This window comes from Ictidomys tridecemlineatus, chromosome 4 (assembly GCF_052094955.1).
Source record: "Ictidomys tridecemlineatus isolate mIctTri1 chromosome 4, mIctTri1.hap1, whole genome shotgun sequence".
Lineage (NCBI taxonomy): Eukaryota > Metazoa > Chordata > Mammalia > Rodentia > Sciuridae > Ictidomys > Ictidomys tridecemlineatus.
The window spans coordinates 14,236,190-14,263,572 of record NC_135480.1 but is presented as its reverse complement, the minus strand read 5'-3'; the positions used below and the strand labels follow the sequence as shown (position 1 = coordinate 14,263,572).

General features: G+C 41.9%; 2 protein-coding genes across 5 annotated transcripts in view; both read left to right on the top strand.

The window, feature by feature from the left end:
- Positions 1-19,207, top strand: part of LOC120889972 (olfactory receptor 9Q1-like) — a 25,825-nt gene extending 6,618 nt beyond the window's left edge. For 3 of the 4 annotated variants that reach the window (XM_078045987.1, XM_078045985.1, XM_078045986.1), the window contains 3 exons: positions 10,876-11,068; positions 12,466-12,585; positions 14,835-19,207. In XM_078045987.1, coding sequence (XP_077902113.1) covers positions 14,848-15,783 — 936 coding nt within the window. In that variant the 5' untranslated portion in view covers positions 10,876-11,068; positions 12,466-12,585; positions 14,835-14,847 and the 3' untranslated portion in view covers positions 15,784-19,207. The remainder of the gene's footprint in view (positions 1-10,875; positions 11,069-12,465; positions 12,586-14,834) is intronic. The other variant, XM_078045988.1, reaches the window with a different exon arrangement.
- LOC101974682 (olfactory receptor 9Q2) lies at positions 15,795-27,383 on the top strand. Its single transcript, XM_078045984.1, has 2 exons — positions 15,795-16,259; positions 25,806-27,383. Exon 2 carries the CDS (start codon positions 26,159-26,161, stop codon positions 27,101-27,103), a length of 945 nt encoding a protein of 314 aa, XP_077902110.1. The 5' UTR covers positions 15,795-16,259; positions 25,806-26,158; the 3' UTR covers positions 27,104-27,383.

The window sequence follows — 27,383 nt, the reverse complement described above, 5'->3', positions numbered from 1 at the left end:
ATCTGTGGACTGTGAACCAGGTTGTAGGTTGGCTACTTTTCTTCCAGATCTTTGGGAGTTTCCTGGCTGTAAGTTGTCCTTGGCTGGGAGAGCTGGATGCTCCTCCATGTGCTATCTCATCCTCCAACAAGATAGCTCATACTAGTCACACGGATCTAGAATTAGAGCTGCTCCAAAAAGGAGGTGCCTTGAAGCTAATGCTCAGAAATGGCATGCCATCCCTTCAGTGACAATCCATGGGACAAAGCCACAAAATCAGAAATATTCAGGGGTGGAGAAACAGACTCCATCTCTGGGAGGGCAAAGCTGCAACCACATTACAAAGGTCACAGTAGAGGATAACTCTTAACTCGGTCATTGATAAACCATCATTACAACACAACCGACAACATGAGTAGGGAATTCATTGGGATTTTGATTAGATTTGAATTAAAGCAATGGATTTCATTCTGACAGTTTTTTCCAAGATTGAATTTTCCCATTCAACAACATGGTATTTTTTCCCCATTGAGATATATATTTTTAAAATTTATTTATGATGCTGAGGATGGAATCCAGGGCCTCACACATGCCAGGCAAGTGCTTTACCATTAAGCCTCATCCCTAGCTCTTTCAATAGATTCTTAAAATTTTGTTTACATATAGCGGAGTATTTCTTATATTGTTTATTCCTAAATAGTAATCATAGTTTTTGTTACTGTTATGATTTAAATTTCTGTTCTACTGTGTTCTTTAATGTTATCCAAAAAAATATAACACAAACCACAAATATGACACACAAACATAATTTAAGATTCTTTTAATGTTAACAGATGAAATCAATTTTAATAACATTTTATTTAATACTATATCTAAAAAACTAGCATCTAAATGTGACATAAAAATTTTAAGGTATTCTACATTCTTTCTCATATTAAATCTTCAAAATCCAGCATTGATATTTAGAACTGAATTCTTTTTTTATATTTATTTTTTAATTGTGGTTGGACACAATACCTTGATTTTGTTTATTTATTTTTATATGGTGCTAAGGATAGAAGTCAGGGCCTTGAATGTGCTAGGCAAACGCTCTACTGCTGAACTACAACCCCAGCTCCTTAGAACTGAATTCTGACTAGCAACATATCAAGTGCTTAATAGCCACCTGTGGTTAGTTCTGCCATAACAAACAGCATGGCTGTAGGCATTTGTAGCTATTAATTTTTAATGTTTTTCTTTTACATAGATACCCCATTGATAGATTAGATTGTGATAACTCTTCAGCCAATTCTTCGGTTTTTCTACATTGACAATATATGACTTACAAAATTATGATAGTTTTCCAATTCATCAAAATATGTAACATTTTGTTTTATTTTTCTAATCTGTTGTGTTGCTTAGGACCTCAGAGTAATGTTGGGTCAGCACTGTGAGGGGAAGCTGCTTTGCTCTGCATATGAAGGTAGTCAAAATGTCTTCCGTAGCCTGCCATTCAGGGTGGCACTTGCCATTAATGTCTGGAATCCACTGTCCCTCATCAGCATAGACAAGATAGCTCCACTATTTTTTTATTAAATTATTTATTTATTCTAATCTGTTGTACATGATGACAGAATGCAATTCGTTTCATATTACACATATAGAGCCCAACTTTTCAAGTCACTGTACGCAAAGTATTTTCACACCAATTGTGTCTTCAAACATGTGCTTAGGGTAATGATGTCTAACTCATTCCTCCATCATTCTTACCCTCTTGCCTCCTCCCTTTCCCTCCCTCTCCTTTGCCCTATCTAAAGTTCCTCCATTCCTCCCATGCTCTCTGCCATGGCCATTATGAATCAGCATCCTCATATTGAAGAAAACATTTGGTCTTTGGCTTTTTGGGATTGAATATAGCTCTGCTATTAATTGCTCAAATTTGTTGTTGTTGTTGTTTGTATTTTCATGTAAAGAATAAGTGTTCAACTTTATCAAGTGCTTTTTCTTAAGGATGTATCACAAAGGACACGTGTTTTTCTCTTGTAATATGTAAAAACCTTCTCATGAATAGATGCTCTACTGTTGAGCCATCCTTACATTCTTGTAAGAAGTCACAAGCTTATATGTTGACAATAGTGAAATCAGTTTGCTAATTTTTATCCAAAGTCTTTGCAACTGGAGATAAAAGTGAGATTTTTGTATGATTTTATTTTGGTGTGCATATATGCTATCTCTGTCTGGTTTTGATATTAATGCTGTGCTAGCCATTATGTGCTCAGAAGTTTTAAAATATCATAGGGACGATCTATCCTTATAAGTTCCAAAGGTCGTTGGCATAAAACCCACAATATTTTGATGCCTTTGATGGAGGTAGGTCTTTTACTACTCTTCAACTCTGATGATGTACTTACTTTCCTATTTCTTTTGTGCTGGTTTAATAATTTTAAATTTTCTTGAGAAGTGAAGCATGACATTTAGACCTTCAACAGTTTTATGACTGTGTAGGGTATCTCTCACAGTTTTTATTACAAAATATCTTAAGCACACAGCTCATCCAGGTGTGCCCATTTCCCTTCTTCTGCAGAGATCATAACTACATTGAACTTGGAGCTAACATTCCCACACATGCTTTTGCTTATTCAGCACACATTTATGTCTCCATATCAACCCACGGTTTATTTATATTTATTTTAGAACTTCCCATCTGTTGGTGCCATGGTGTTCATAATGTTCAGCTCTCCAACAATGTTATTCATAACCATCATAAGCCTGATGCTTATGGGATTTATCCATACTGATACACATAACTTCAGGTCATATTTAATTTTTTGTCAATATGATATATTTGTGAAGTTCTTTCTTATAGTAGACTATTAACTCTACAAACTGTGTCTTCTCATTGCTCAGTCTTGGTGGCATTCTTTTGTTTTGTTTTATGTTTTTTTTCCCCCTCATTTGGACTGGCAATATATTCGTCTATTTTGTTGATTATTTCAAAGAACCAACTCATGGTTTATCAGGCCTATTTGAAATTTATCACATATGTCATTACTTTCTACTGAAAAATTTTAAACTTTCTTGTAGCTTCTTTTTGATATGAGTGTGCATGTGCTATTTGTGTATTTCCTTGTAATATATGTTCCATTTTGTTTGTTTCTTTACTTATTCATTTATTATTTATTATTGTTTTGGTACCAGGGATTGAACCTAAGGGTGTGTAAACACAGAGTCACATCCCCAGCCCTTTTTTATTTTGAGACACAGTCCCACTAGGTTGCTTACAGCCTTGCTAAATTGCTGAGACTTGCTTCTAACCTGTGATCCTCCTGCCTCAGTCTGCAGAGCCCACTGGGGATTCCAGGCAAGCACCACTGAGATTCCTAGTTCCATTTATCTTTTGATGTCCATATTGTCTAATAAAATATATTAAAAGGCCTACTTTGCCCCTCTTCTGTTGCTGCTCTGATTCACATATTTTAATATATACTTAATCAAGGTCAGTTATTTCTAAATAGTTTGTGATTTTGGGATGAGCTTTATTTTATCTCAAGAGTAACTGTTCAGGTTACTTCATTATGTCAAAATGGCTAATAATTTCTTCAGTTAGTCCTTTGTTAATTTCTCTATGCCTTATGTTGTGGTCAGAGAATGTGCGTCTCGTATGATTAGCTCACAGTTGAGTGATAAGTCGGCCAGGTATGGAATAGTAGATTGAAAGCCATTCTCTCTGACCTATGTAGACATTTTTCTTTCTTTCGGCTTCTATTATTCAGTATAGCAGATGAAAAATTTGATGGCAGTCTCCCTGTTTCCTTATAAATCACCCGTTTTTGTTTTTTGTTTTTCCCTACAGAAATGTGCAATGTACTCATTCCATCCTTGCATCTAGAAGTATGTCTTGTTTCAATATTGGCATCTTGACAATGTTCTTCAAATCTGAAGGCCTGAGATTTATTTTCTTAGACTCAAGAAAGTTTCTTTCTGTTATTTCTTTAATTTTATCTTCCTTTACCTTTTTTTTTTTTAAAACATTTTTGTGCCTCTTAACTTTTTTCACAATTCTCATTCTCCTTGGTCCCATTTTTGCTCTAAATTCTGCTCAGTGTAGCAGGTGTATAAGTTATAGTCTTAATATAGGTGTGTGAAAAAAACAACTTTAAAAGTTTGTTTTAATTAAACTCAGTCATTTTCAACTGGGGGATGTGGCGGGGGGAGGGGGTGGTGAAGCAAATCCTTTCCAATGCAGGGCCACTCTCTCACTTTCAGTTTTAAGCGAAGCCCATTCAGGATTAACACTTAGTTTGAAATTCTCCTTTTTGTTCCCTTCTTCTCCCTGGGAGCGCTTTAAAATTTCAAGGGCTTTGCCAATCACTCTGGCATTGAGATAGGACATTTGACACAGCCAGTTCCCTGTGCTCCCCTGTCCTCTGTCTAGATGCAGCTAGCTCGCTTTTTGTTCTTGGGCTGCTGCTGCCCATAGTCAGGCCACAGCTTCTCTTTTCAGATCCATGCTCTCCACGTTCTCTCTGCATGGCCCAGAGGCTCCTTTGGCTACCAGCACTCTCAGCAGTTTATTGCATGGAGGTGTTAGGGCCCTGTGAGGCTGTTTTGGCCCCTCTGCCCTGACACCCTTACCAACCATTGCTGGTGCGGGGCTCTGCTGGCATGTCAGGATTCTCAGCAAGGTTTGCCATTATCTTAGGAAGCAAGACACAAGCATCCCGTCTTCCAGATGCCTCTGAAAACAGGATGAAGACTTAGGTGGCTTTCTGATGATTTCCTCTGGGAATCATCCTGGGTTGAGGGATGTCGGACACTGGCTACTTCTTAAGAATCCAGAAAACACCTGTAATCTAATCAAGGTACCCTCTCCCCCACCCCTTACCTACAGATGACATGTCACTTTAACAAAGAGAATGACTCTATATACTTTGGATAATGATGTCCATCACATTCCACCATCCTTGCTAACCCCTTGCCCCCTCCCTTCCCCAAAGTACATATGTGAAGACATGAATTGGTGTGAACATACATTATATACAACCAGCGTTATCAAAAATTGTGCTATATATGTGTAATAAGAATTGTAATGCATTCTGCTCTCATTTATTTTTAAAAAATCAATTTAAAAATTAAATAACAACAACAACAAAAAAGAATATGATTCTATATAGTGTGAATTTTATGCTCAGTGGTATAATCTCTCCCTTGTTTTCCAGGATTGGTCTTTATATCAGAAGATCCTTTTTGGGGAATTCCAATGAAATTTTTTTTTGATTTTCAATATAGTCTCTCTTGCAATGAAAAACTTTAGCCTTAAGGCAATTTTTATCTTTAATGCATTAAAACTGACTTCAAAATTCTCTTGGCTCGTTAAGTCCATGATATATCAGGTCTATCTCTAAAGGGAAAGTATAGGACAGGTAATTGCTGTTTCTTGAAGCAGGGTAGTTAAATAAGGGCTAAAAGAAACACAGGGCATCGTGTGGTGGTGATTACAAGGATGACTGAAAGCCATTGCTTTAACACTTTTGAATGTATTATTTGATTGAAATTAGGGCCTCATCTTTGGAAATACTAGTTAGGTTTTTAGAGGGGACTGTGATTATTTTGTGGCACCGTCACCCCCCTATCTATTATGATTCCCAAGATGTCGGGCAGAGGGTGATGGATGCATGATTTAGAGTTTGACAGTTGTTGGCCCACCAATACATCACGCCTTGTCTCTCCTTTTGTTCTCAACAGTCGATTTCATGTTCTGTGACCTCCATTGCTGCTGGCACTGACCCTGAGGTTAGCGTCCTCAAGCAGCTGCTAATTCTTCTCTTTCTAGATGATTCTGCCCAGAGCAGCTGTGATCCCTTTCAACAACCAGGGCGTCTGCACATCTACAAATCACGTCTGTAGGCAGAGTCCCTTTGCCTCCTGTGTAACTGCAGCTGGGCTGGTCACTGGGACTCTGGCTTTAATCTGTGTATATAATGATTTAGGCAAGTCCCTCCCTGATAGGGGAAAAGGCTGTGGCCATGTTCTCCACAGTAGTGAGCCCCAGGTTGAACTTTCCAGTTTTATGAACTGAGGAACCAGGAAGTAAAGGAGGCCCCGAGGAAAGCTTTTAATAAAGCCACGTTCTTCTAATTATCTTCAGAGCTGTACAAAGTGTCCATCAGCACCTCCTCTGTTGTACCAACCATCTGGGCTCTCCTAATTATTTGCAAGTGTTCACTGCATACTAGGCATGGAACCAGGCCTCCCGAGGTAGGGAATCTTTCAACAAGGGAGTTTCCCAGGAAGCTTAGCACCAGGGAAGACAGTGAAAGACAGAGGCATAATAACAACAAAAATTTTCCTATTTTAATGGAGAGAAAGATTGACATATATTTGAAATCAAATTATGTAAAGGTAATGACAGGGAAGGCTGACATCAATAGTCAATTAACATTGGACTAGAGAAGAGCAAAATGGGATAGAAGGACCTCGGGAGACATTGCATGATGGAGTGATAAGAGCTCTCATCTAAAGAAAAGTTTTTCTTTTTTTAAATAATCTTTGAGGATATTTTCTTACGTAATTAGAAATGCTATATTTAGTTTGAACAATTCATAATTTTATTCTTAAGAGGGGAGTTTTATGTGAAATGCTTGGCATGGTGCCTGGCATATAATGGGCACTCAGAGAGGCTATTTCTGTGGTTATCACATCAGTTATTAGTGGGCTCTATATTCATTAGAGTCCAGATAGGTTTTTCTGCTGTCTTAAAGTAACCAGTTGGTGTGAGCTCTATAGTGTTTATTGAATGCACATAGATTCTGACCCGGAAGTCGGAAGAAAGGTTGAATTTGGGAAATTGTCTGGGAAATACCCTCTGATGCGATGAAGACCAGGGCATCTAACTCAACAGTGGCTTTACTTTCTATCTTTATTTGATTTTCTCCATGATGTTTTGAGATTGTTACTATTATCCCCCAACTTATAGATGAGGAAGTTGAAGTACAGAGATTTTGTGTACTTCCTAAGATTGCACAGATGGAAAATGATAGAGATAGGATTTAAACCCAAGCCATCTTAGACCAGAACCCTTACTCTTACCCCTTCTTTCTGGTAAACTCTAAGTGGCTACAGCATGCTAATTGAAAGAGACACGTGAGCTGGGTGGGGTGGTGCACGCCTATAATCCTAGTGACTCAGGAGGCTGAGGCAGGAGGATCCAAAGTTCCAGGCCAGCCTGGGCAACTTCATGAGACACCCAGTTTCAAACTAACACTAAAAATAAAAATGGGTGGGATGTAGCTCAGGGGTACAGCGCCCCTGGATTCAATCTCCAGTACCGCAAAAAAGAGACAGTGAAAAACAGAAACTGTTTGCATGTTTCTGGTTATGAAAAAAAAAAAATATGGTCATGGTGTTTTTTTCTCTGCCACTTGCCACTCTCCTCTTCCCGGGGGAGATGATTCATGCACTAACAGACATGTTTTCTGCTCCAGGATAAGGAGACATAGCAACACTTTACCAGGATTTCAGAATTGCTATAGACCACTGACTGCAGGTGTCTGTCACTCTTTTCCTTTTCTAATGGAAGTGCTCATTGCTGACTCATCAATGCATTTTTGAAGTTTGTGGGATGACATTAAACTTGTCTTTTAAGTTTATATTTCTTTCCTTTTTTTTTTTTTGGTATCAGGGATTGAACTCAGGGGCACTCGACCACTGAGCCACATCCTCAGCCTTATTTTGTATTTTATTTGGATATAGGGTCTCAATGCGTTGCTAAGTGCCTTGCTTTTGCTGGGAAGCTGGTTTTGAATTCGATATCCTCCTATCTCAGTATTGTGAGCCGCTGGTATTATAGGCATGCACCACTGTGCCCATCTTAGATTATAATTCTTTAGATTCAGGGGGAGTTACCTCTGGACCTGGTGAGGATTATAAGATGCCAGAGTTTCATCTCGATGATATAGTTTGTTGAAACTTGTGGTGGGGGGTATTGGGTGATGGCGAGCGTATGTTGCATGTGGCTCACGGAGGTTAGTAGGACATGAACATTTATGAACAACAGTGATGGCTGGACTAGTGTTCAGAAAATATTCATTTCACTCCTTTCCAATTGGGAATAGAATAAATTCCCCTCCTTCCCATCCTTGAGGATGCTGAGCTTGACCACACGACTTGCTTTGATGGATGGGACATCAGTAGAGTCGATACAGGAGATGTGTTTTGATAACGGGGCTTTGTCTGCTTGTATTTCTGTTATTGTTAGAAAAAGAACATTCCTTGAAAGGCTTGCTGATCCAAAGACGACATGCAAGCAGATCAGGAACATACTGCAGTCTGACAGCTTGACAAGGTGGCCAAATGCAGCTTAGGCAAGCTGAATTTTGCTGACCGTGAAACCACGAACGTGAGGGGGAAAAGACACTCATTATTGTGCACCACTGAATTTGTGGGTGTTTATTACACCACAGTAGACAACAAAGCACTCTGTGGTTAAATACTTTCGAGAATTGCTTCATAATATACTCTTTATTTTTGAGATTTATAAAGCATATGAAATAATGAAGTCTCTGGAAAGATAGTTTTTTAACTTCATTTAATTTTTTTCCAGACTTATTTGAACATTGAATCCTTTATTGGTATGTTAAAAAAAATCTTAGCTGACATTTGACCTAATTTTTCTCTGTTAAAAAGAGAATTTTTTTTTTTTTTGGTTGAAGAAAACACTCTTGAAAGATAGAGGCACATGGTGATTTATAGCATCTTGATAATGAAATTTAAGAACCTTCAATGCATGATCTAAATGGAAGAAATTTAGATATTAAAGATTTACATTATCATGCATAACAATATGAAAAGAATTTTAAATCTCTTTCTAGTCGACTGGATAGAAAGGAGTTTGGAAGACTTTGCCACCGGGAGAATATAGATATAAATAAAAGATTACCTTAGTAGAGAAAGAGATGGGGTTGGATGGTAGTAGGCAGGCTGAAGGTGAAGGTGAGGAGCAGCTGGTAATGAGTTCCTTCGGATGGAAATGGCCAGGAAACTTGCAGCACAACATTCATTATTCAGTTCTAAATTCCCCTCCCATCTGTGCAGTACTGTAAACCTCCTAAATTTTCTACAATATCTTTACTAAAAGTCTGCTGCCCATACTCTGTATTAATTTTAGAAAATGAAGAAAACAGATGAGTTGGGTGCGGTGGTACACACCTATAATCCCAGACTTAGGAGTTTGAGGCAAGAGAATCATGAGCTCAAGGACAGCCTGGGCAACTTAATGAGTTGTCTCAAAAAATAAAATAAAATAAAATAAAAAACGGTTGGGATGTGGCTGAGTGGTGAAGCACCCGGGTTGCATCTCCAGTACTGCAAAAATAAAACAACAAAACCCCAAACCAAACAAAAAGCAAACAGGTCATGTTTCACTCTTGGAGTGCTGTGGTGCAGAGAAGGGTGAACACAATCATGGGAAATGTGCACAAATATAAATAATGTATTAGTGGAAGCAGGATGAGGAGGAGCCATGCAAATGTAATAGTGAACCCTTGCATGCCCTCAAAATTTTGAGGAGGGTTCTAGACTTTATACTGCACAAAGGGTAGGAAAGGTAGCAGAGATGTTAGCCTGAACATTAGTTTGCGCAGATATCTGTGTGCTCTTGTGCATTTCCTGGCATCTCTTGCAGTTATGTTGAGCGCATGTGACTTGCTTCTGGTCACTGGGATGTTGGGGTGAAGAAGATCGCTTCCAGGCTGTCCTTGGTTCTCCTCTACAGTCTTCCCTTTGCTGTGTCCTGCACTAGCTATCTCCAAGTCCACCGGCTCCAAAGGGCATAGCTATGAGACTCAGCACCGCCTAAACCACACTGTGTTTTTCATGAATTAGAAATAAGTTTATTTTGCAAGTCACATTGTGTTACTGTTATTTGTTAACACAGGATAACTGGGAAGACTTTTTCATTTCGAGAGCTCTGACATGCATATGCATGAGAGTGTTCGTGATCATTAAAAAAAAAAATCCCCTTGGGCAGAAGGGGCTGTGACCAGGGCAGAATCCTCTAGCAACCAGGGTGTGCAGGACAGACAAAATGTGCTGTATGACCTGAACCCCTTTCTAGTCCTAGTCCTCTGTTTACTCTTCAGTACAATGAGGAGTCTCATTCTCTCTCTATTGCATAGGGCTCTTGTGAAGATAGATGAAGGGAATGATTTGAAATGGTTAAAGTCACTCTTCAAGTATTGATCTTATTATGTTGACTTTCTTGCATTTTTTTTTTTACACAGATTACAGAGAGAAAAGAAATGAAAATCCCTAGGTGATGGAAAGGCTCTTTCTCCAAGGAAAAGTCTGTTCCTTGGAAGCTCTCTGGTCTTGCTGTCCCATTTCAACACATTTCCCAGCACCAGTGCAACTGTCGAACCATGATGGGATTGAGGCCAAGGGAAAAATCAGTAATGCTGTGTGGCCTTTATTTACAATTTTTATATTTGTTTATCTTAGACTATATTGCATTGATTTCGATTTTTTAAAGTATCATGCTATCTTCTATACTGAGGTTTTTGTTTCCACTTTATTTTTTGCACTTGAACCAACACCTATATACTTCATCCTGAGTCCTGGACTTGACTTGCCTCATATAGGTTGAGTATTGCTAATATAAAAATTTGAAATTCAAGTTTTTGAGTACCCACCTGAGGACACAAGTGGAAAATTTCACACTGAGTCATGTGACAGGTCACAGTCAAAACATAGGTGTATTAAAAATACTGTATAAAATCAACTTTAGGCTGTGTGCATAAGACATACCTGAAACATAAATGAATTTCAGACTTAGATATGTGTCCTATCTTCTATATATTTCACGATGTACATGCAAATATTTGAAAGTCTGAAAATGTCTGATTTCTGATATGTCCCCAGCATTTTGGAATCTGTACCATTCTGAGCTGTCATCAAAGTGCCACTCATTGCATCAGGAGTCGTCCCTGGGATCATCTAACGGTGGATGTTTGGTCATGCGGATCCCTCTTCCTACAGAGCTTGTCAACATTCCTCCATCCTAGCAGACTGTCAAAGCCCATCTCTGGGTAGCCTTCCCTGATCTCCTCCACCTGTAAGTAACTGCACCCTACACTGACTCCCCATGGCGCATGATTCACATTTTGCTTAACAGTTTAGTACTTGTCATCTTGAACGATAGATGATTATCTCACCTATTTGTTTGCCTATTTCCAACAGGCAGATATTGTGTGTCTGTTTTGTAGGTGTGTTTCATTTTTTAAAAGTTTTGTTTGTTCTTTTAGTTACACATGACAGTGTATTTTGACATGTACACAAACATGAAGTATGTCTTATTCTAATTATTCTTCATTTAGAATTCTTAGCACAGTGGTGAATCGATGGACCAGGCGGCCCCATTTTCTCTTGGTTTCATTAATTGTCAAAGAGGAGATTTATTCTGTTCTTTCTCATCTTGTTTTCTTTTATGAATTGAGAACTGTTGAAATTCAATTTAGCAAAATGCTTATGGATTGGAGGTTAAAAAAAAACTTATGGTGTCAAAGAGGTGGAGAACTGGCAAAGGCCATATCAATAAGAAGAACTTGCCCAATCCCCCTCTGGATAACATCCCAGGCTTTTGTTTTCCTTCTGGTTTCATTTGTGTTTAAAGGAAAAAAAAAAAAAAGGCGTGTGGGGTGGGGTGGGGTGGGGGAGCTTAATGAAACCTCTGACTCCCAGAAAGGACAAAGAAATGACACAATGAATGCATCCTGTTGAGGTCTCTCTGCAGGGTGCTGGGTTGACCCTCCTAATTCTGTGGATCAAAGCCTTCCTCTGTCAGAATACAGCCACACTGGTGAGGGTGACAATTGGCATCCTTTGTGACCTTGCTGTGATTGGAGAAGTTAAAGCCAGAGACATTTAGTTCCTCCTGGGACTATGCAGAATTGAGATTGTTAATTTTAGACTCCACTCTGGGTATTTGTTAGGGCTTTGGGAGTTGGGACTGGGAGGGAAGGCTTCTTTCCTCCTAAGTGAGAGCTACCAGGTGCTTTGTGAGGAGTCCACGGGAGCAATAATTGTCTTTCCTTAGAGATCACTTTACTGCCTGGGGACCTCAGGGCTTTTCTAGCAAATATTAGTGTGTCTTCCTAAGGGGATATGTGTTGGAGCGGGGTGTCTTCCTCTGCCTGGAATAGAACAAAAGCAAGGGTGAAGAGTGTATCCTAACCAGACCTAGCAGGTCATGGAAACAAAGAGGAAGAGAAGAGAGTCCTTGACAGAACAGTACTGCCTAGAAGGTTCTTGAGAACCATACAGTCCAGAAACCGTCGGGCAGCTAAGGCATTATTGTCCCCACGTTGATTCATACATTGCAGGCGTGTGTGTGAGGGGGTGTGGGAGGAGAGAAGGACACTGAGGATCCAAGAGCCTGGCTCGGATCATAACTGAGCAGACATGGAAGTGCAAACGGATCCACCCCGACCTCCTGCTGTTCCGTGCACACAGGTCCCTCCACGCCCGTGGGACCCTTCTCCAAAGAGCGAAAGAGAAATGACCTTTTAGAGACTAAGGAAAAATAGTGGACAAAGAAGAGGACCAGCCAGTTAAAGCCAAAGTGGAATTCAGGTGAGAGAACTGACCTGGTTCTTCTGGTTCTTTGTTCAATTCAGGTCACCAGATCCAATTTCCTTTATTTACCACGTTCCCCAATAGGTCAGTCCAACACTGCTCTACTGCCAAAGTCTTATGCTTTAAAGATGATCAATGCCTGCTCTATCCTGTTACACTGTAAGTCTGCCAAAGGACGTTCTATCCCTTAGTCCAAAAGCCTCCACCAGCCTTCAGGTACTCACAGGCTGCAGTGCAGGCATCTGTGCTTGTTGATTTAATGGTGGGCCCTTCCTGAGTAGGGGCTGTTGGAAGGGCCCTGGGAAGCATGGGAAATCTCATTGCATGGTAAACAGCACTTCTGGGTGCAGCTTTGGCCCTAATGAGAGTTCCTTCATTTACTAGCTGTGCAGTCTTCTCCATCTTACCTAAACTCTTTTGTCTCAGTTTCCTCATCTGTAGAATAAGGATAAGAACATCTCCTTTTTCATAAAGTGATTATGGGGATTAAGTGAATTAGTATGCAAATCACATAGAGTGGTGTGTATATTGTTTTCTGTTATTAAGAGCAATAGGAAAAAAGAAAATTAGAGTTTTCTTTCTTGTTTTAGATATTGTTTTTGACAAATGCTGAATGTTTTCTCTGATATAAGGAGGCTGACTCATAGTGGGGTAGGGAGGGGGAGCATGAGAGGAATAGACGAACTCTAGATAGGGCAGAGGGGTGGGAGGGGAAGGGAGGGGGCATGGGGTTAGCAAGGATGGCGGAGTGTGATGAACATTATTATCCAAAGTACATGTATAAAGACATGAATTGGTGTCAACATACTTTATATACAACCAGAGATATGAAAAATTGTGCTCTATATGTGTAATAAGAATTGTAATGCATTCCTCTGTCATTTATTTTTAAAAAAATCAATAAAAAGAAAAAAAATATTGTTTTTGAGATAGAGTCTTACTCTGTTGCCAAGGAGGCTGGACTTGAACTCATGCACTGAAAAAACTCTCCCTTCTTAGCCTCCCCGGTGGCTGGGATTACAGGCAAGACTATATAGTTAAAAAAAAATCATTTTTTTTGGTAAAAACCAAGAAGGTTAAATATGATAACAGATATTAAGTAAACATATTGTTAGTTTGAAGATAGACATGTAAACTCAAGAATGGCTTAATGACCTTCATGATTGTTCATCAATTTTAGTTAGTTTTATTCTTAGGCATTTTCTGTTTGCCAACAGAAAAAAAGTCAATAAAATAAAAGAAAAAATAAAACTTGAACATGTGCATGGTGTCTTTCCATTTGCAAGGGGCTTCATATCTTGTTTGATGGTTTTTCTATGGAAACATGTCAAGCCCTTGCCATGTGCTGACCTCCAAGGGCCCTGCACTGACTGGAGGAGGTGACCCCAGAGACTTTAAGAGTACTCCTGAGCTGAGGTTTGAAGGCAGCCCAAGAGTTGGCAAGAACCCATGGGTGAGAAGGATAAGGTATTCCAGGCAGGTGTTCTGCCAAAAGCACAGAGATGTGAGAGAACATGGTGGGTCAGAGAAATCCTGCTAACTCAGTGTGTCTGAGAGATTGTGGGAGGGTTAGGTGTGACCATGGGTGCAAGGTCTCAGAAGTAAGAAGGGGCATAAGGAAGTAAATGGAGGAGATTCCAGGGGAGTATCCCCGTACTAGGGAGTCTGAGCAACACCCTATCCACGACGGGACACCATGGCAGGGTTTTTAACAGGGGAACGTGATATGATCAAAGTCTTAAAAATACTGAGATTTTTAACGGATGTTTCAAGAGTGCACAAGAAGTGAATCTAAAGGCAGGGAGAACAGTCAGTTCCATGGCTGCTGTTAATGCAGACAAGAGATGAAGAGGATTGGAAATAAAGGAGGACCTGCAGTCACGGAGGAAAAGGGTGGCCTCAGAGTAGGTGAGAGATGATCAGTCTGCTCCTGCTGGAGCCATAGGCAAATTTTGGCTCAGAGTGATTATCTGACTCTCAGAACTCACACAGCTCTTTGGCAGTGGAAGTGGGAGAATATGCACCCCTATTCTGGAAATGTATACCTGTATCTTTCTTTCTTGATATAATCAGATGACTCTAGGCCACGGAACTTGCTTGAAGGCTGGAGTTCAGATAGGTCATTTCTGAAACCCCTCATAGCACCTGCCATGATCTGTCCACGGTGCATGTTTAGTAAATAAGTAGACATGCAGGGAAATCCTTTTTGCAGCTTCCTAACTTGCTTTTCGTGCTTATCCCCTCAGGCACCACTGGCTCATGGCAGAGACCAATGTCACCTTAGTGACCGAATTCCTCCTGATCGCATTCACTGAGTATCCTGAACGGGCATTCCCGCTTTTCCTCTTGTTCTTGTGTATCTATCTCATCACTCTGTCGGGGAACTTGGGGATGATCATTCTCATCCGCATGGACCGCCGACTCCACACCCCGATGTACTTCCTTCTGCGTCACCTCTCTTTCATGGACATCTGTTACTCGTCCGTCACCGTTCCCCAGACAATGGCCGTGCTGTTGGAGCACGGGGCAGCCTTATCCCACACACGCTGTGCCGCTCAGTTCTTCCTCTTCACCTTCTTTGGTTCCATTGACTGCTACCTCCTGGCCATCATGGCCTACGACCGCTATGTGGCCGTGTGCCAACCGCTGCTCTATGTCACCATCATGACGCAGAAGGCCCAGCTGGGTTTTGTGTCCGGGGCTTACGTGGCCGGTCTCTTCAGCGCCTTGGTGCGGACCGTCTCAGCCTTCACTCTCTCCTTCTGCGGGGACGGTGAGATCGACTTCATTTTCTGTGACCTCCCTCCTCTGTTGAAGCTGGCCTGTGGGGACAGCTACACCCAGGAAGTGGTCATTATCGTGTTCGCCATTTTTGTCCTCCCCGCTTGCATGGTGGTCATCTTGGTGTCCTACCTGTTCATCATCGTGGCCATCGTGAGGATCCCTTCCGCTGGAGGCCGGGCCAAGACCTTCTCTACCTGTGCCTCCCACCTCACGGCAGTGTCCCTCTTCTTTGGCACCCTCATCTTCATGTACCTGAGGGATAACTCTGGCCAGTCCTCGGAAAAAGACAGGGTGGTGTCTGTGTTCTACACGACCGTGATTCCCATGTTGAACCCCCTCATCTACAGCCTGAGGAACAAGGAAGTGAAGGAGGCACTCAGGAATACCCTCAGCAGGATCCAGCTGTCCTAACCTTGGAGAAGTCTCGGGGTCACCCACTCCGTAGGGCCAGTTAGAGCAGGTAAAATGTTCGAGTGAGGCCCTCAGGGTACACAGCATAAAGAGAACCAGGACTTTCAGCACCAGGGAGAGGAAGGAAGGGAAGGAAAAGTTGGGCTGAGAAGAGAGTGGAATAAGAGCTATGACTCCCAGGACAAGTGGCAAAAGAATCTGAAATTAAATCTCGGGTCATCCAGATAGGGCACACCTCACTGGTCTGTGATTGTAGAACAAGATTCTATTCACTTTGCAAAAATTTCTATGGAAGATTTCCACTGTACAGAAAAGTTAAAGATAATCTATAGTAAGCTCCTAACACTCAGTACTTGGATTCTGTCATCGCTAATATTTGGCTGTATTTACTTCATCCCGTATGGATAGTCCACCCATTAATTCATCTATCCATCAATTCTTCCATCAACCAGCCATGTGGTTTGAATAATTTCAAGGTGAGTTGCAGACATTGGCATTGTCCTTCATCCTTATGCACCTCAGAGTCCATGCCATCAATTAGGATTTGATATTTAGATTCTATTTATTTTTAATGACTGAGTTAAGGTAGTTTGGTGGCCCAGTTACTAAAGCTGACCCCGCTGAATGAATCCTTCAGATCCTGGTTGTGGTTCCCAGGGATGCTTCACACGAATCTCTAGATGACAGCCACCCGTGATAACCTGCCTGTCAGTTGCTCTCAGCACTGGAAACACACCCTATTATTTCTTCTATCCCACCTATCTCAGCTCCCTAGTCATGTTGCAGACCTGAGAAGCCACTTGGTGAATTTTCACTATTCCCACTGTCCATAATGGTATCACATGCATGGGCTCTGTGTTCTCAGAGCTTCGGTTCACAGGGAGGCAGAGCATTGCTGCATTCCCTGGAGGGGTGGTGGGGAGGCATCCCAGCCTGTCCTGCTTCTCTGTATGCTGCACCACCTCAGGCTGCACCCAAAGCCTCCTAAAGGGTATTGGTTCTTGATCTTCACTTCTCCAAACACAGGTACCTTGCCTCAGTCAGTTTCCAGTTGCATGGGAAACTGACTCAGTCCCATCTATTCATTTTTTGCTCATTTTCTTTGATTGTTCATTTCCCAAACTCAAACTCCTTCTCTCCCTGCCACCTGGAATACCGAATAAACAAGATCCCGGTTGAACAAACGATGTGCAGAATTCTGGGAGGTGGAGGATGACGGTATCTAAGAAACAGATGATTCAAAACTCAGCTCCACAGAACAGTAACAGGATTTCAAAGTGGAAGAAGCAGATTTTATGAAAGGTGGAAGATTCAGAGAACACAGCCCCAGGGATACTCAATTTGAGATCACATAGTAAAATACAACACATAGAAATCTTCAAAGACATTATGTTTCTTTTAGAGGAAAGGATATTTTAAAACAAACATTATAATTTTTATAAGAAACATTTTAAATTTTAATAGAGTTTTGTCTGAGTATTGATGCTTAGGCTGCAAATGCATAGCTCCATCAAAGGGCGTGCTTAACATATAATTCAAGTGTCCGTGTGTTACAGTGGTAGACAACCTTAAGAAAGAAGTTGGAGATCTTTAGTTAGTCATAGGAATTTCCCTTCTTGTTATGGTTTTTATATGAAATGTACCCCAAGAAGCTCATGTGTGAGACAATGCAAGAAAACTTAGAGGTGAAATGATTGGGTTAGGAGAGCCTTAACCTCATCAGTGTGATATCCTGATAGGGATTAACCTGGTGGTGACTGCAGGCAGGTAGGGTGTGGCTGGAGGAGGTGGGTCCCTGGGGATGTGCCCTTTGGTGTTTATATTTTGTCTGTGGTGAGGAGAGCTCTTTCTCCTCGTTGGTGGTCATCCGCCATTATGTTCTGCCTCACCTTGGGCCCAGAGCAGATGAAACTGGCGGTCTATGGACTGAGAACTCGGATGCTGTGAGCATCAAAACAAACATCTCCTCCTTTAATTGTTCTCGTCAGGTCTTTTGGTCACAGCAGTGTAAAAGTTGACCCAAACACTCTTGATTTAAAAAGGCAATATTGAGTCTTGGAAAAAAGCAGTACACGGAAGAGTTATTTGCTCCCTTAGAATCTACCAGAAGGCAGGGGGTACATGATGAATGGAAAGGGAGTACCAAGAGAAGGAGTTGTCAGGTCCAAGGATGCACTTCACTGCCTCCTTCTGGTTAAATTATAAGCAGGAACTTGAAGACTTCTATTCAAGATAAAAGGGTTAAGTGAGAAGGTTGTAGGAACTTATGAAACTCCAAGTTGTAGGTAAGACTCCATTTACTTTTTTTTTTTTTTACTACAAAAAGAGCTAAGCAAAAGTTGAAAAATGCATTCTATTTATATATGAAAGGGGACATGAGGCTCAGTTAGGAATAAATTAAGAGTAGTTGATAATAGGGAGGTCAGTGGGTTGTCGCTTGGGTATGGTGTTAGTATTTCTGTACCTCTCTCTGCACATTGTGTTGAACTTATTTAAAAAATCTGTGGTTGTTTTTCTTTAGTTATTTTGATACTAAAAGTTCTGCTTTAATAGAAAACGCATGATTGCTGATAACTCATTAAAAATCTGCTTTTGAATTACAAATAGAATCATAACAGGATCCAGCAATACCAATTCTGGGTATATATTTAATAGAATTGAAATCATCATCTCCAACATCTGTCCACCCCTGTCCCCATGTTGATTGCATCCAAGAGGTAGAGGCAACCCAAATGTCCATTGATAGATGAATGGATAAAGAAAAGGTGATATATATACACACACACACACACACACACACACACACACACACACACACACACACACAAGGGATACTATTCAGCTCCATGAAAAAAGGAAATCCTACCATTTGTGACAACATGGATGAATATAGAGGACAATATGCTCAGTGATTTAAGCAAGCCACAGAAAAACCAATACTGCAGAACTCCACTTACATGAAGTATTGAACCTGGTCACACTCATAGAAAAAGAGAGTAGGATGGTGGTTCCTAGGGTCAGGAGGAACTGGGGAATTGTTTATGGGTATAGTTACAGTAAGACAAATAAGCAAGACACATAAGTTCTAGAGATCTGTTGTACAACATAGTACTTATAGTTAATGATATGATAGTGTATGCTTTATACTATGTTAAGAAGAAAGGGCTTATCGTAAATGTTCTCACCATAAAACCAATCAACCAACAAAAACAAAACAAAATACAACACAACAATAACAATAACAACAAACAACCCAGAATACAACAACAAAAAAAGAAAATCCAAAAAAGAACATGAGAAAAAGTTTGCACCTTGATTGTAGTGTTATGAGTAAATTTATATGTCCAAACTCAGTAAAATGTTTACATCAAGTAAATGCAATGTTTTTGTGTACCTGTTATAACTCAATAAAGTTTAAATTCTGCTTTTGGATATAAATGCTTAGGGAAAACCAGGCCATTCAGATCAGGAAACACCATCTACTGGGAAGTTTTGAATGTGGCTATAATATCTAAAAGGAGACGAAAAAGATCTTCTGATGTGAGAGCATGGAAATCCAGCTCAACGAGGGGATGAGGGACATAGTGCCGCACCTGCACCCTGCCTGTCTCATACCTGGCCCTCCTGTGGCTCCGCACATCACCTTCCTCAGGTGTCTGCCAAGGAGAGCTTCACTTTTAGGTTACGGACCTTTGGAAGCTGTCAAAGAAGGGGTTTGTTGGTGTCAGGTAGGGTCTTAGAAGACCCTCCCACCATTTTTCACCCACACATGAATGAGATGTTCTGAGGACCACAGTGGAAGAGAAAAAGGCCACGGTCTTTGCAGGGAAGCGCAAATCAGCAGATTTTATTTTATTTTGGTGGCAAAAGATGTGAGCAATGTGACATGATTCCGAGGTGCCAAGAAAGGGCCTAGTTCCTTTTTAAATTCCTTTTTTCCCCCAAATCCTTTGCTTGACATTTGCCTGCTTGACCTTTCCTGGAGAACGCAGGATATGGTGGAAAGAGGGCTGAGTGATGACCGCTACCAACCAGCTGTGTGTCCTTCCACAAAGGAATCTGCTAGTTCTGTATTTCATTTTCTTCGTCTGCAAAATAAGGCAGAAAGTTGAATAAGGGAATTCTAAGGATCCTTCTGTGGCCTGAGAGTTCATATATCTATTGGGGATTTTTATTTCACCAGCACTGGGGCTCAGACCTATGGGATAGGCAAACACTCCCACTGAGCTACATCCCCAGCCCTCTGTTTGGGCTTTAACTTTGATGACATTTAAGTCACTTGAGAAGGGACCTTTTTGCCAGCCACAAAAGGACTGTCTCAGAACTCTTCCCAGGGATGGGTTTGGATGGGGAGAGAACATTTGAGAACCAGGCAATTAAGTCCAGGAATGGGGGCCAAGTTCCAGGAAGGAATGTCCAGAGACAAAATTTCTACACATTTTATTCACTCTAGAGGGTCAAGCAGAAAACTTAGCAGCAGCGGTCTTTCCAATGCCTTGTTGATGGCAGATAGGATGTGAACGTGAACTTTTAAAGCACCCACAAGAGGTAGACCTTTCAGTTCTGCCACCTGTCACCTCTGTCAATCTCTGTGCAGCCACCAGCTCTGTGGAATTCCTAAAGCACAGGGCAGTGGCAATTGCTCTGACCCTCCCTGCCATTTTGTGGTGAAGATCTATAATTTTGTATTCTCAGAGCAGCATCTTTCTAATCTTGGAAATGCCCCTTCCTTAATTCTGACCAAGTGGTTCACAGGAGAACTTCCATCTCCCTAGTCTAAATACCATCCTAAATACCATCCTTCTAGTCTTCACTGATTGGCCAACATGGGCCAATCCCTGTCTCCCATTTCTTGGCCTTCTGCCATCCGAAAGGTTCTTTTTTGTTTTAATTTTGCACTATAACAACTGGTTTTCATCTTCTTTGTGGTATGTAAAGTATGGGAACAACCAGAGAGATTTTCCCCCTCCCTGATTTGTGGAAGAAGTAGGTTTAGGAAGAAAATAAAGCTGATATTCAAGAGAAAATCACAGACAAAAGAGAAATTGCTCAATTCAGGAGTTGCTGGTCTCAGTTGTACCCCAGGCTTAGCGGCATCCTGGCCCATCCTCTAAATGATGTTGAGAAATTTCTGGTGTACACTTGAAGAATTCAGGATATTCCGGTAAATTCTGTGTGTTCGAGTTATACTAGGTTCTGGGCTTCTGTCATTTGCAACTAAGATCTCATTAAGAAACCTAAGGGCTATAGGTCATTCTCCCTCATGGTCTCATTCTCCAGGCCCATAAAGTGAAGGGTGGGACTGGATTCTTGAGTTCCTTCTGACTCCACCCTTCTGTGAGGTTCAGATGTAGAGACTCTGAGAAAACTTTGAGAAACCTTATAATGAAACAATTGAAGAAACTGTCTTGGGACTATTTGCCTCTGGGAGTGTTTTGGGCTAGGGGGCAGATATGCATTGAATTGCATCAGGATGAATTAACATGATTATCTGGTCATCTTTATTTGGGGCATCTTCTTTGTTTGTGAGCAATAAGGGCCCATTGGGTAAAGTGCTGGATTATCAGTCATAGATGACACTCAACTTAATTGAGCCAACCACTAACAATCTTCCTATTTGGTGGCCTGGAACAGTTTGCCTGTGAATCGGAAAGCCTGGGTCATTTGACCTCTAATATTCCTATTAGTTCTAATAGCTGTGAGAGACTATAAAAATCCTGCAGTTCTAGAACATATAAAGCTAAAGCAGGAATACCAATAATGAATTGACAGAGAAGTTTTTGTGGCAGGATAAGTCCTTCCAAAGTCCTTCCAAGGCAAATTTATTGGTACTAGGTGTCCCTCAGCCTTAAATTGGCATGAGATCCACCCAAGTATTGATGGGGAAAGATAGTGACCATGGATCATAAAGTGAGAATTGAAGATATGTCCTTCTTATATCCTTCCTAGTATCCCCTCCAAGTCACAAGTCACAACTTCTGGGCTCCAGGGAACAGATATCCACTTGGAGCAAATCTTCTTTTTGGAAGAAGAGAGGGTTATTCTTTGCAACCAACTCAGATCAGGTCTTGGCCTTGTCTGATCTACTATGTCTAGGAAGGTGAGACTACATGTGAATAGGTGGATCCGAGTCCTTGCCATCAGCAGTGGCTGTGGTGATAGTCTGCAGAATACAGCAGGAACCCAGGAAAGTACCCAAGAATTTCCTATCACTATCTACTCACCTGTAGCTTCATGCCATCTCTAAGCCAAGACCCCTTTCTTTCCAAAAGTCTAGAAGGAAAATACAGACATGCAAGAATCCCTCAACCATTTCCAATTGTGGAATTTGGAGACCATTTTGTGAGTGTTTGCAGTATGGTATAGGAGTTAAGAGTGCTCATTCTGAGCTGGACTGCAGGATTCAAACCTTTGCCTCTTTCTGTGGGAATATTGGGTATCCACTCAAGCACTCATCTCTTATAAATGGGAGTCATAATAGTATGCAAGTCATGGGATCACTGTGTGGATTAAATGAGCTAGTGTATCCACCAATCAATCCATCCATCAATCATCTATTTTAGAAGAGTGAAGAGGCGTGCTGTATAGATAGTAAGCAGTTAAAATAGTCTTTGCTATTATTATCTTGTTGGATTTTCCTTCAAAATTGTATTCAGAGATGGAAGGAAAAAATAATCTAAACTTCTTTTACTTTACTTTTATGGGTCCTAATACAATGTGTGAAAATGTGACGAGAACTCATTTTGGAGGTTCATTTTCTAGAGCCGGCCACAGGGTGGCTGAATCAGCTTAATAATCATTTTAGTTTGCTTTTATATTAAGCCATTGAAGTTCATTTCATTTAACAGACACATGATAAGTGTATTTGTTTATGTGTATGATGTGATGTTTTGATCAAAATGAACATTGTGGAAAGATGCAATCAACCTAATTAAGTAAGTTGAATTCATTCAACTTAATTCAATGCTTCCTGAAAGCAGGGTTTCAGTTTCCTCTGCAGCCTGGGGAAGGGGTGGGTATGTCCAGGGCTGTTCATGAAGTAGAACTGAGGGACTCAGCCATGGGACCCACTTCCTGGTGGAAGAGGACACCTTTCTTAAAGGACAAGGTGGTGTCACTTCCATAGCTCCTGGGGGACCTGTCTGGAAAGGTGTTCTTCCCCCAGATTCCCTCCCAATTCCTTTCCCAGTAGGAACAATTGCTCTTGGGAGAAACCAGTCTCACAGAGACTTTAAGGAGCCAGATCCTGAGATGAATCATTAGGAGACGCTGTTTCTTAGAATAATTGCTGCTTTGCTGCTTGGCATTGGGACAGTTTCTGAGCTTCTTTAGAGTTTTACTAAAGAGCATCCGTCCTTAGGAACTCTGGTTTTGTGGGATGCTAATAAAAAAGAAGTTCTGTGACTAAATAATTCAGAAAAATCATGGTTTAGATAAAGTTGATGAGGTTTCTTAATTATAGGACTTCACCTATCTTCAAATGTGCTGTAATTCAATATGACTTTCCATATAGGAATATAGCATAATGTGGTTTCCAAGCTCAAGATGTCCCAAGACACCTGATGGTATGCAGGAGCCTTCTGTTAGTAGTTCTAAACCTTGCTGCACATTGCAATCACCAGGGAATAATGTCTGGCTCCTATACTCAGATACTCTGATTTAATTATTCAGGGGTACAACTGGGGCCTTGGGATTTTATTATTATTTTTAATTAAAAAGAATTTTTTTTTGGTACCAGGGATTGAACCCACAGGCACCTCACTACTGAGCCAGATCCCCAGCCCTTTCTATTTTTAATTTTGAGACAGGGTCTCACTAAGTTGCTGAGGGCCTCCCTAAATTGCTGAGGCTGGCTTTGAATTTCAGTCCTCCTGCCTCAGACTCCTGAGCTGCTGAGATTACAGGAACGTGCCACTGCCCCTGGCTGTGCCTTGGGGTTTTAGAAACTCCCCAGGAGATTCTTATATGCAGCATAGCTTGAGAATTACTTCCCTGAAGTTGTCTTGTGTTGAGCAACTTCCGGATGGGCTTAGTTGACAGAGTGTTGGCCTGCTTTGAGTTATTGTTTTGCCACCAAGAACCTTCCTGGTTATCTCTGTATCTAGTTTTTAAAAATTTTTCATAAGACAGAAAAACATCAAAACTCTCTCAGTGCTCCTACAAGGAAGGAAGACATCACTGGGACTTTGGAGCAATCAGGCTCTTCAAGAACATGTCTTTATTATTTTCATTTGGTTTATGGCACAGGGTTCCTTTGCAGCCTGGGGAAGGGGTGGCAGAAGGTCAAGTGGGGCAAGAGCTCCCCAAAATGCTCCTCTAGGCACTGTCTCTAGATATAGTTTTTGAGGATTAATTCTATCAGGTCGCCTGGGGTGCCCATTAACAATGTAGCTTCCTGCTCCCCATGAGAGCTGCACTGTCCCCAAACCCATCGTGTGGGACACTGGTGCTCACGTGGTAGACAAATTCCCCGGGTAGCTCTTATGCATCCTGAGGTTTCAGAACCAGAGCCCTGGTGCAGAATGTGGTCATCATCAAGTGGGTTCTGTTTCTCTGAAGGAAGTCTGTTCACAGCTCACTCGCACCTGCCTCTGTCACATGCTATCTTGTGACGCCCCACTTGCACCATCCTCTGCTTCTGCCACATGTCAACGTTCAGTCACCAGTTCCAGCCGGTCCCGGTGATGGAGAGCAAAAGTGCATGCTACTGAGACATAGGAAGGCTCTAAGGACAAAGCAGGAAGGAGGCAAGACTAGAAATGAGCCCCATCAGACCCTGCTGAGGGATGGCAAGACACGGGAGGGGGCTTTGGGAGTTTGAAATGAAAGAGAAATCTTCAAAGGTATTAGAGCCCTTGTTAGGAAGTCAGGAAATCACCTTCCCCTGGAGAGTCACCTCAGGAACCAATTAGAGGTACCATGCTGGGGCGGTGAATATAAGAAGTGCCACCAGCAGGGGTGAGGGCTGGAGAGGAAGCAGGGGGAGAAAGGCTGGTCTCCTAGCTCTGCTAACTTGGGATCGGTCTGCAAAACCTCCCAGGAAATGCTAGTGTCAGAGAGGTATTGCTTTGTCAAGGGTGAGAAGAGAGATTCCACGAAGTGAGAACAGGGGATAGAGGTACTAGAAATGACCCATGCCAATCAGGTTGCTGTGACTGTGGACACAGGCTGCACCATTGCTTACTGAAAGGGAACACAGGCAAGGTAATTAAGCCCAGGGAGGAAATGTGACTTGCCCAGGGTTTCACACTTGATGTGGATGAACCAGAACCCAAGTGTCCTCTGGATTCCCAGGTTACAGGCAGAGGAAACAGCAAACAGAGGATGAAGACACCTGCAAAGTGGAATTTGGGTAAGGACAGTTCAAGCCCAGCTGATGGCCTGCAGGGCCAACTTCTTGTCTTTGTTACTATCCTTTTCCGGTGAGCTCAGCATTGGCCTGACTGCTGGTGCCCAAGCTATTCAAACATGACCAAGGTGCTCCTGACAGCCTTGTGCTAGAACTCCATCAAGGACCTCCAAATCTATTAACCCAGACTCCTGTCCAGTAGCACTCTGACAACATCAGACTGCAAAAGCATTTCTGCTTCCTCCTGATTTCAAATTTGTATGCTGTTTATTATCAAGTTTCTTCCTTTATTAGAGTCTTTGGGAATAACTGAAAAATGCGTCTGGAGCTTTTTTAGGTGCCTAAAGGAGCTTATGTTTGCTGTTGTTTCCAGGGTTAATGCTAGTGTGTGTATATATTTATATAAAGCCTCAGTAAACCAGCCAGCTCTAATGAGGATAACAGCTGTTTGTTAAACATTCATGTTTGTAAACTGAGAATAGATTTATTCCTATAAGCAGAGCCCGTTGCTGATTGCTAATGAGTGTTTTTTTGGTTTGTGCTCTTTTGTTCATAGAATATTAATTTTCCTTCCTTAAAGTTTTCACTTGAAATTGCAAATAGCCCACATATATCCGTAGAATGCTTTTCACTTTTCAATGTGCATTTACATCTGTTTTAATTTATGCATTAGCTCCTAAGCAGGGCAGATACTACGATCACCTTTTGGCAGAGGAAGAAATTGAGGTCGAGAGAGGTTAAGTGCCTTGGTCACATCAAACAGCTAATTGGAAAGCGAGTTGCAAATACAAGATCTGACTTGTAACCTAGAGAATCACTTGCTTTCCATTCCTACTATAATAGAACCATTCATCACTTGTTATATTACCGCGAATTCCAAACTTGCTCCTATCACCCTGAGATGGCAAAGCGTGCTGAAGTCAAATGACGACATGTCAGACACTCAATTTAAGCTTTATTACTTGAAATGACTTGAACTTCTCTGGAGGGGTCTCCTCCTCTGGCTCCTGGTGAAGCGCCAAGTGGATGGCTGAGGTGAATCACACCTTGGTGACTGAGTTCTTCCTCGTGGCCTTCACTGAGCACCCCGAGTGGGGGCTTCCCCTCTCCCTGGTGTTTTTGAGCTTCTATCTCACCACTCTGCTGGGGAACGCTGGGCTGATCCTCCTGATCCGCAAAGACCGCCGACTCCACACTCCCATGTACTTCTTCCTCAGTCACCTGGCCTTCGTGGACATCTGCTACTCCTCTGTCATCGTCCCTCAGATGCTGGCCGTGCTGTGGGAACACGGCCTGGCCATCTCCCAAGCTCGCTGTGCCGCTCAGTTCTTCCTCTTCACCTTCTTTGCTTCCATTGACTGCTACCTCCTGGCCATCATGGCCTACGACCGCTACGTGGCCGTGTGCCAGCCGCTGCTCTACGTCACCATCATGACCGAGAAGGCCCGCGTGGGCTTGGTCGCCGGGGCTTATGTGGCCGGTTTTGCCAGTGGCTTCATTCGCACGGTGACAGCCTTCACTCTCTCCTTCTGCGGGAACAATGAGATTGACTTCATTTTCTGTGACCTCCCTCCTCTGCTGAAACTCACTTGTGGGGACAGCTACACCCAGGAAGTGGTGATTGTCGCGTTCGCCATTTTCGTGATGCCTGCCTGCATCCTGGTCATCTTGGTGTCCTACCTGTTTATCATCGTGGCCGTCCTGAGGATGCGCTCGGCCGGAGGCCGGGCCAAGACCTTCTCCACCTGCACCTCCCACCTCACTGCTGTGGCTCTCTTCTTTGGAACCCTCATCTTCATGTATCTGCGGGATAATTCAGGCCAGTCCTCGGAGGGCGACAGGGTGGTGTCTGTGCTCTACACGGTGGTCACTCCAATGCTGAACCCCCTCATCTATAGCCTGAGGAATAAGGAGGTCAAGGAGGCAGTTACGAAATTCTTGAGCAGATCAAAGGTTTCCAGAAGGCCCTAGCCAGACCCCTGTGAAATATGTCATTTCTCAAATGTCACCTTCTCAGGTGACATTCCTTCTTCCTGCACTATTCTAGTAAAAACTGCACCTCATTACACTCTGACTTATTATTCTATGTAATGTTTGTCATAACTGGACATACTAGATGTTTTATGTGCTTGAGATTGTCTGACACTCACTACTGGAAAGGAATTGACATGAGACAAACATGTTTTCATACCCAGGGCTCAGCAAAGAGTGGAGCACATAAAAAGCCCTCAATAAATAGTTGTTGAATGAA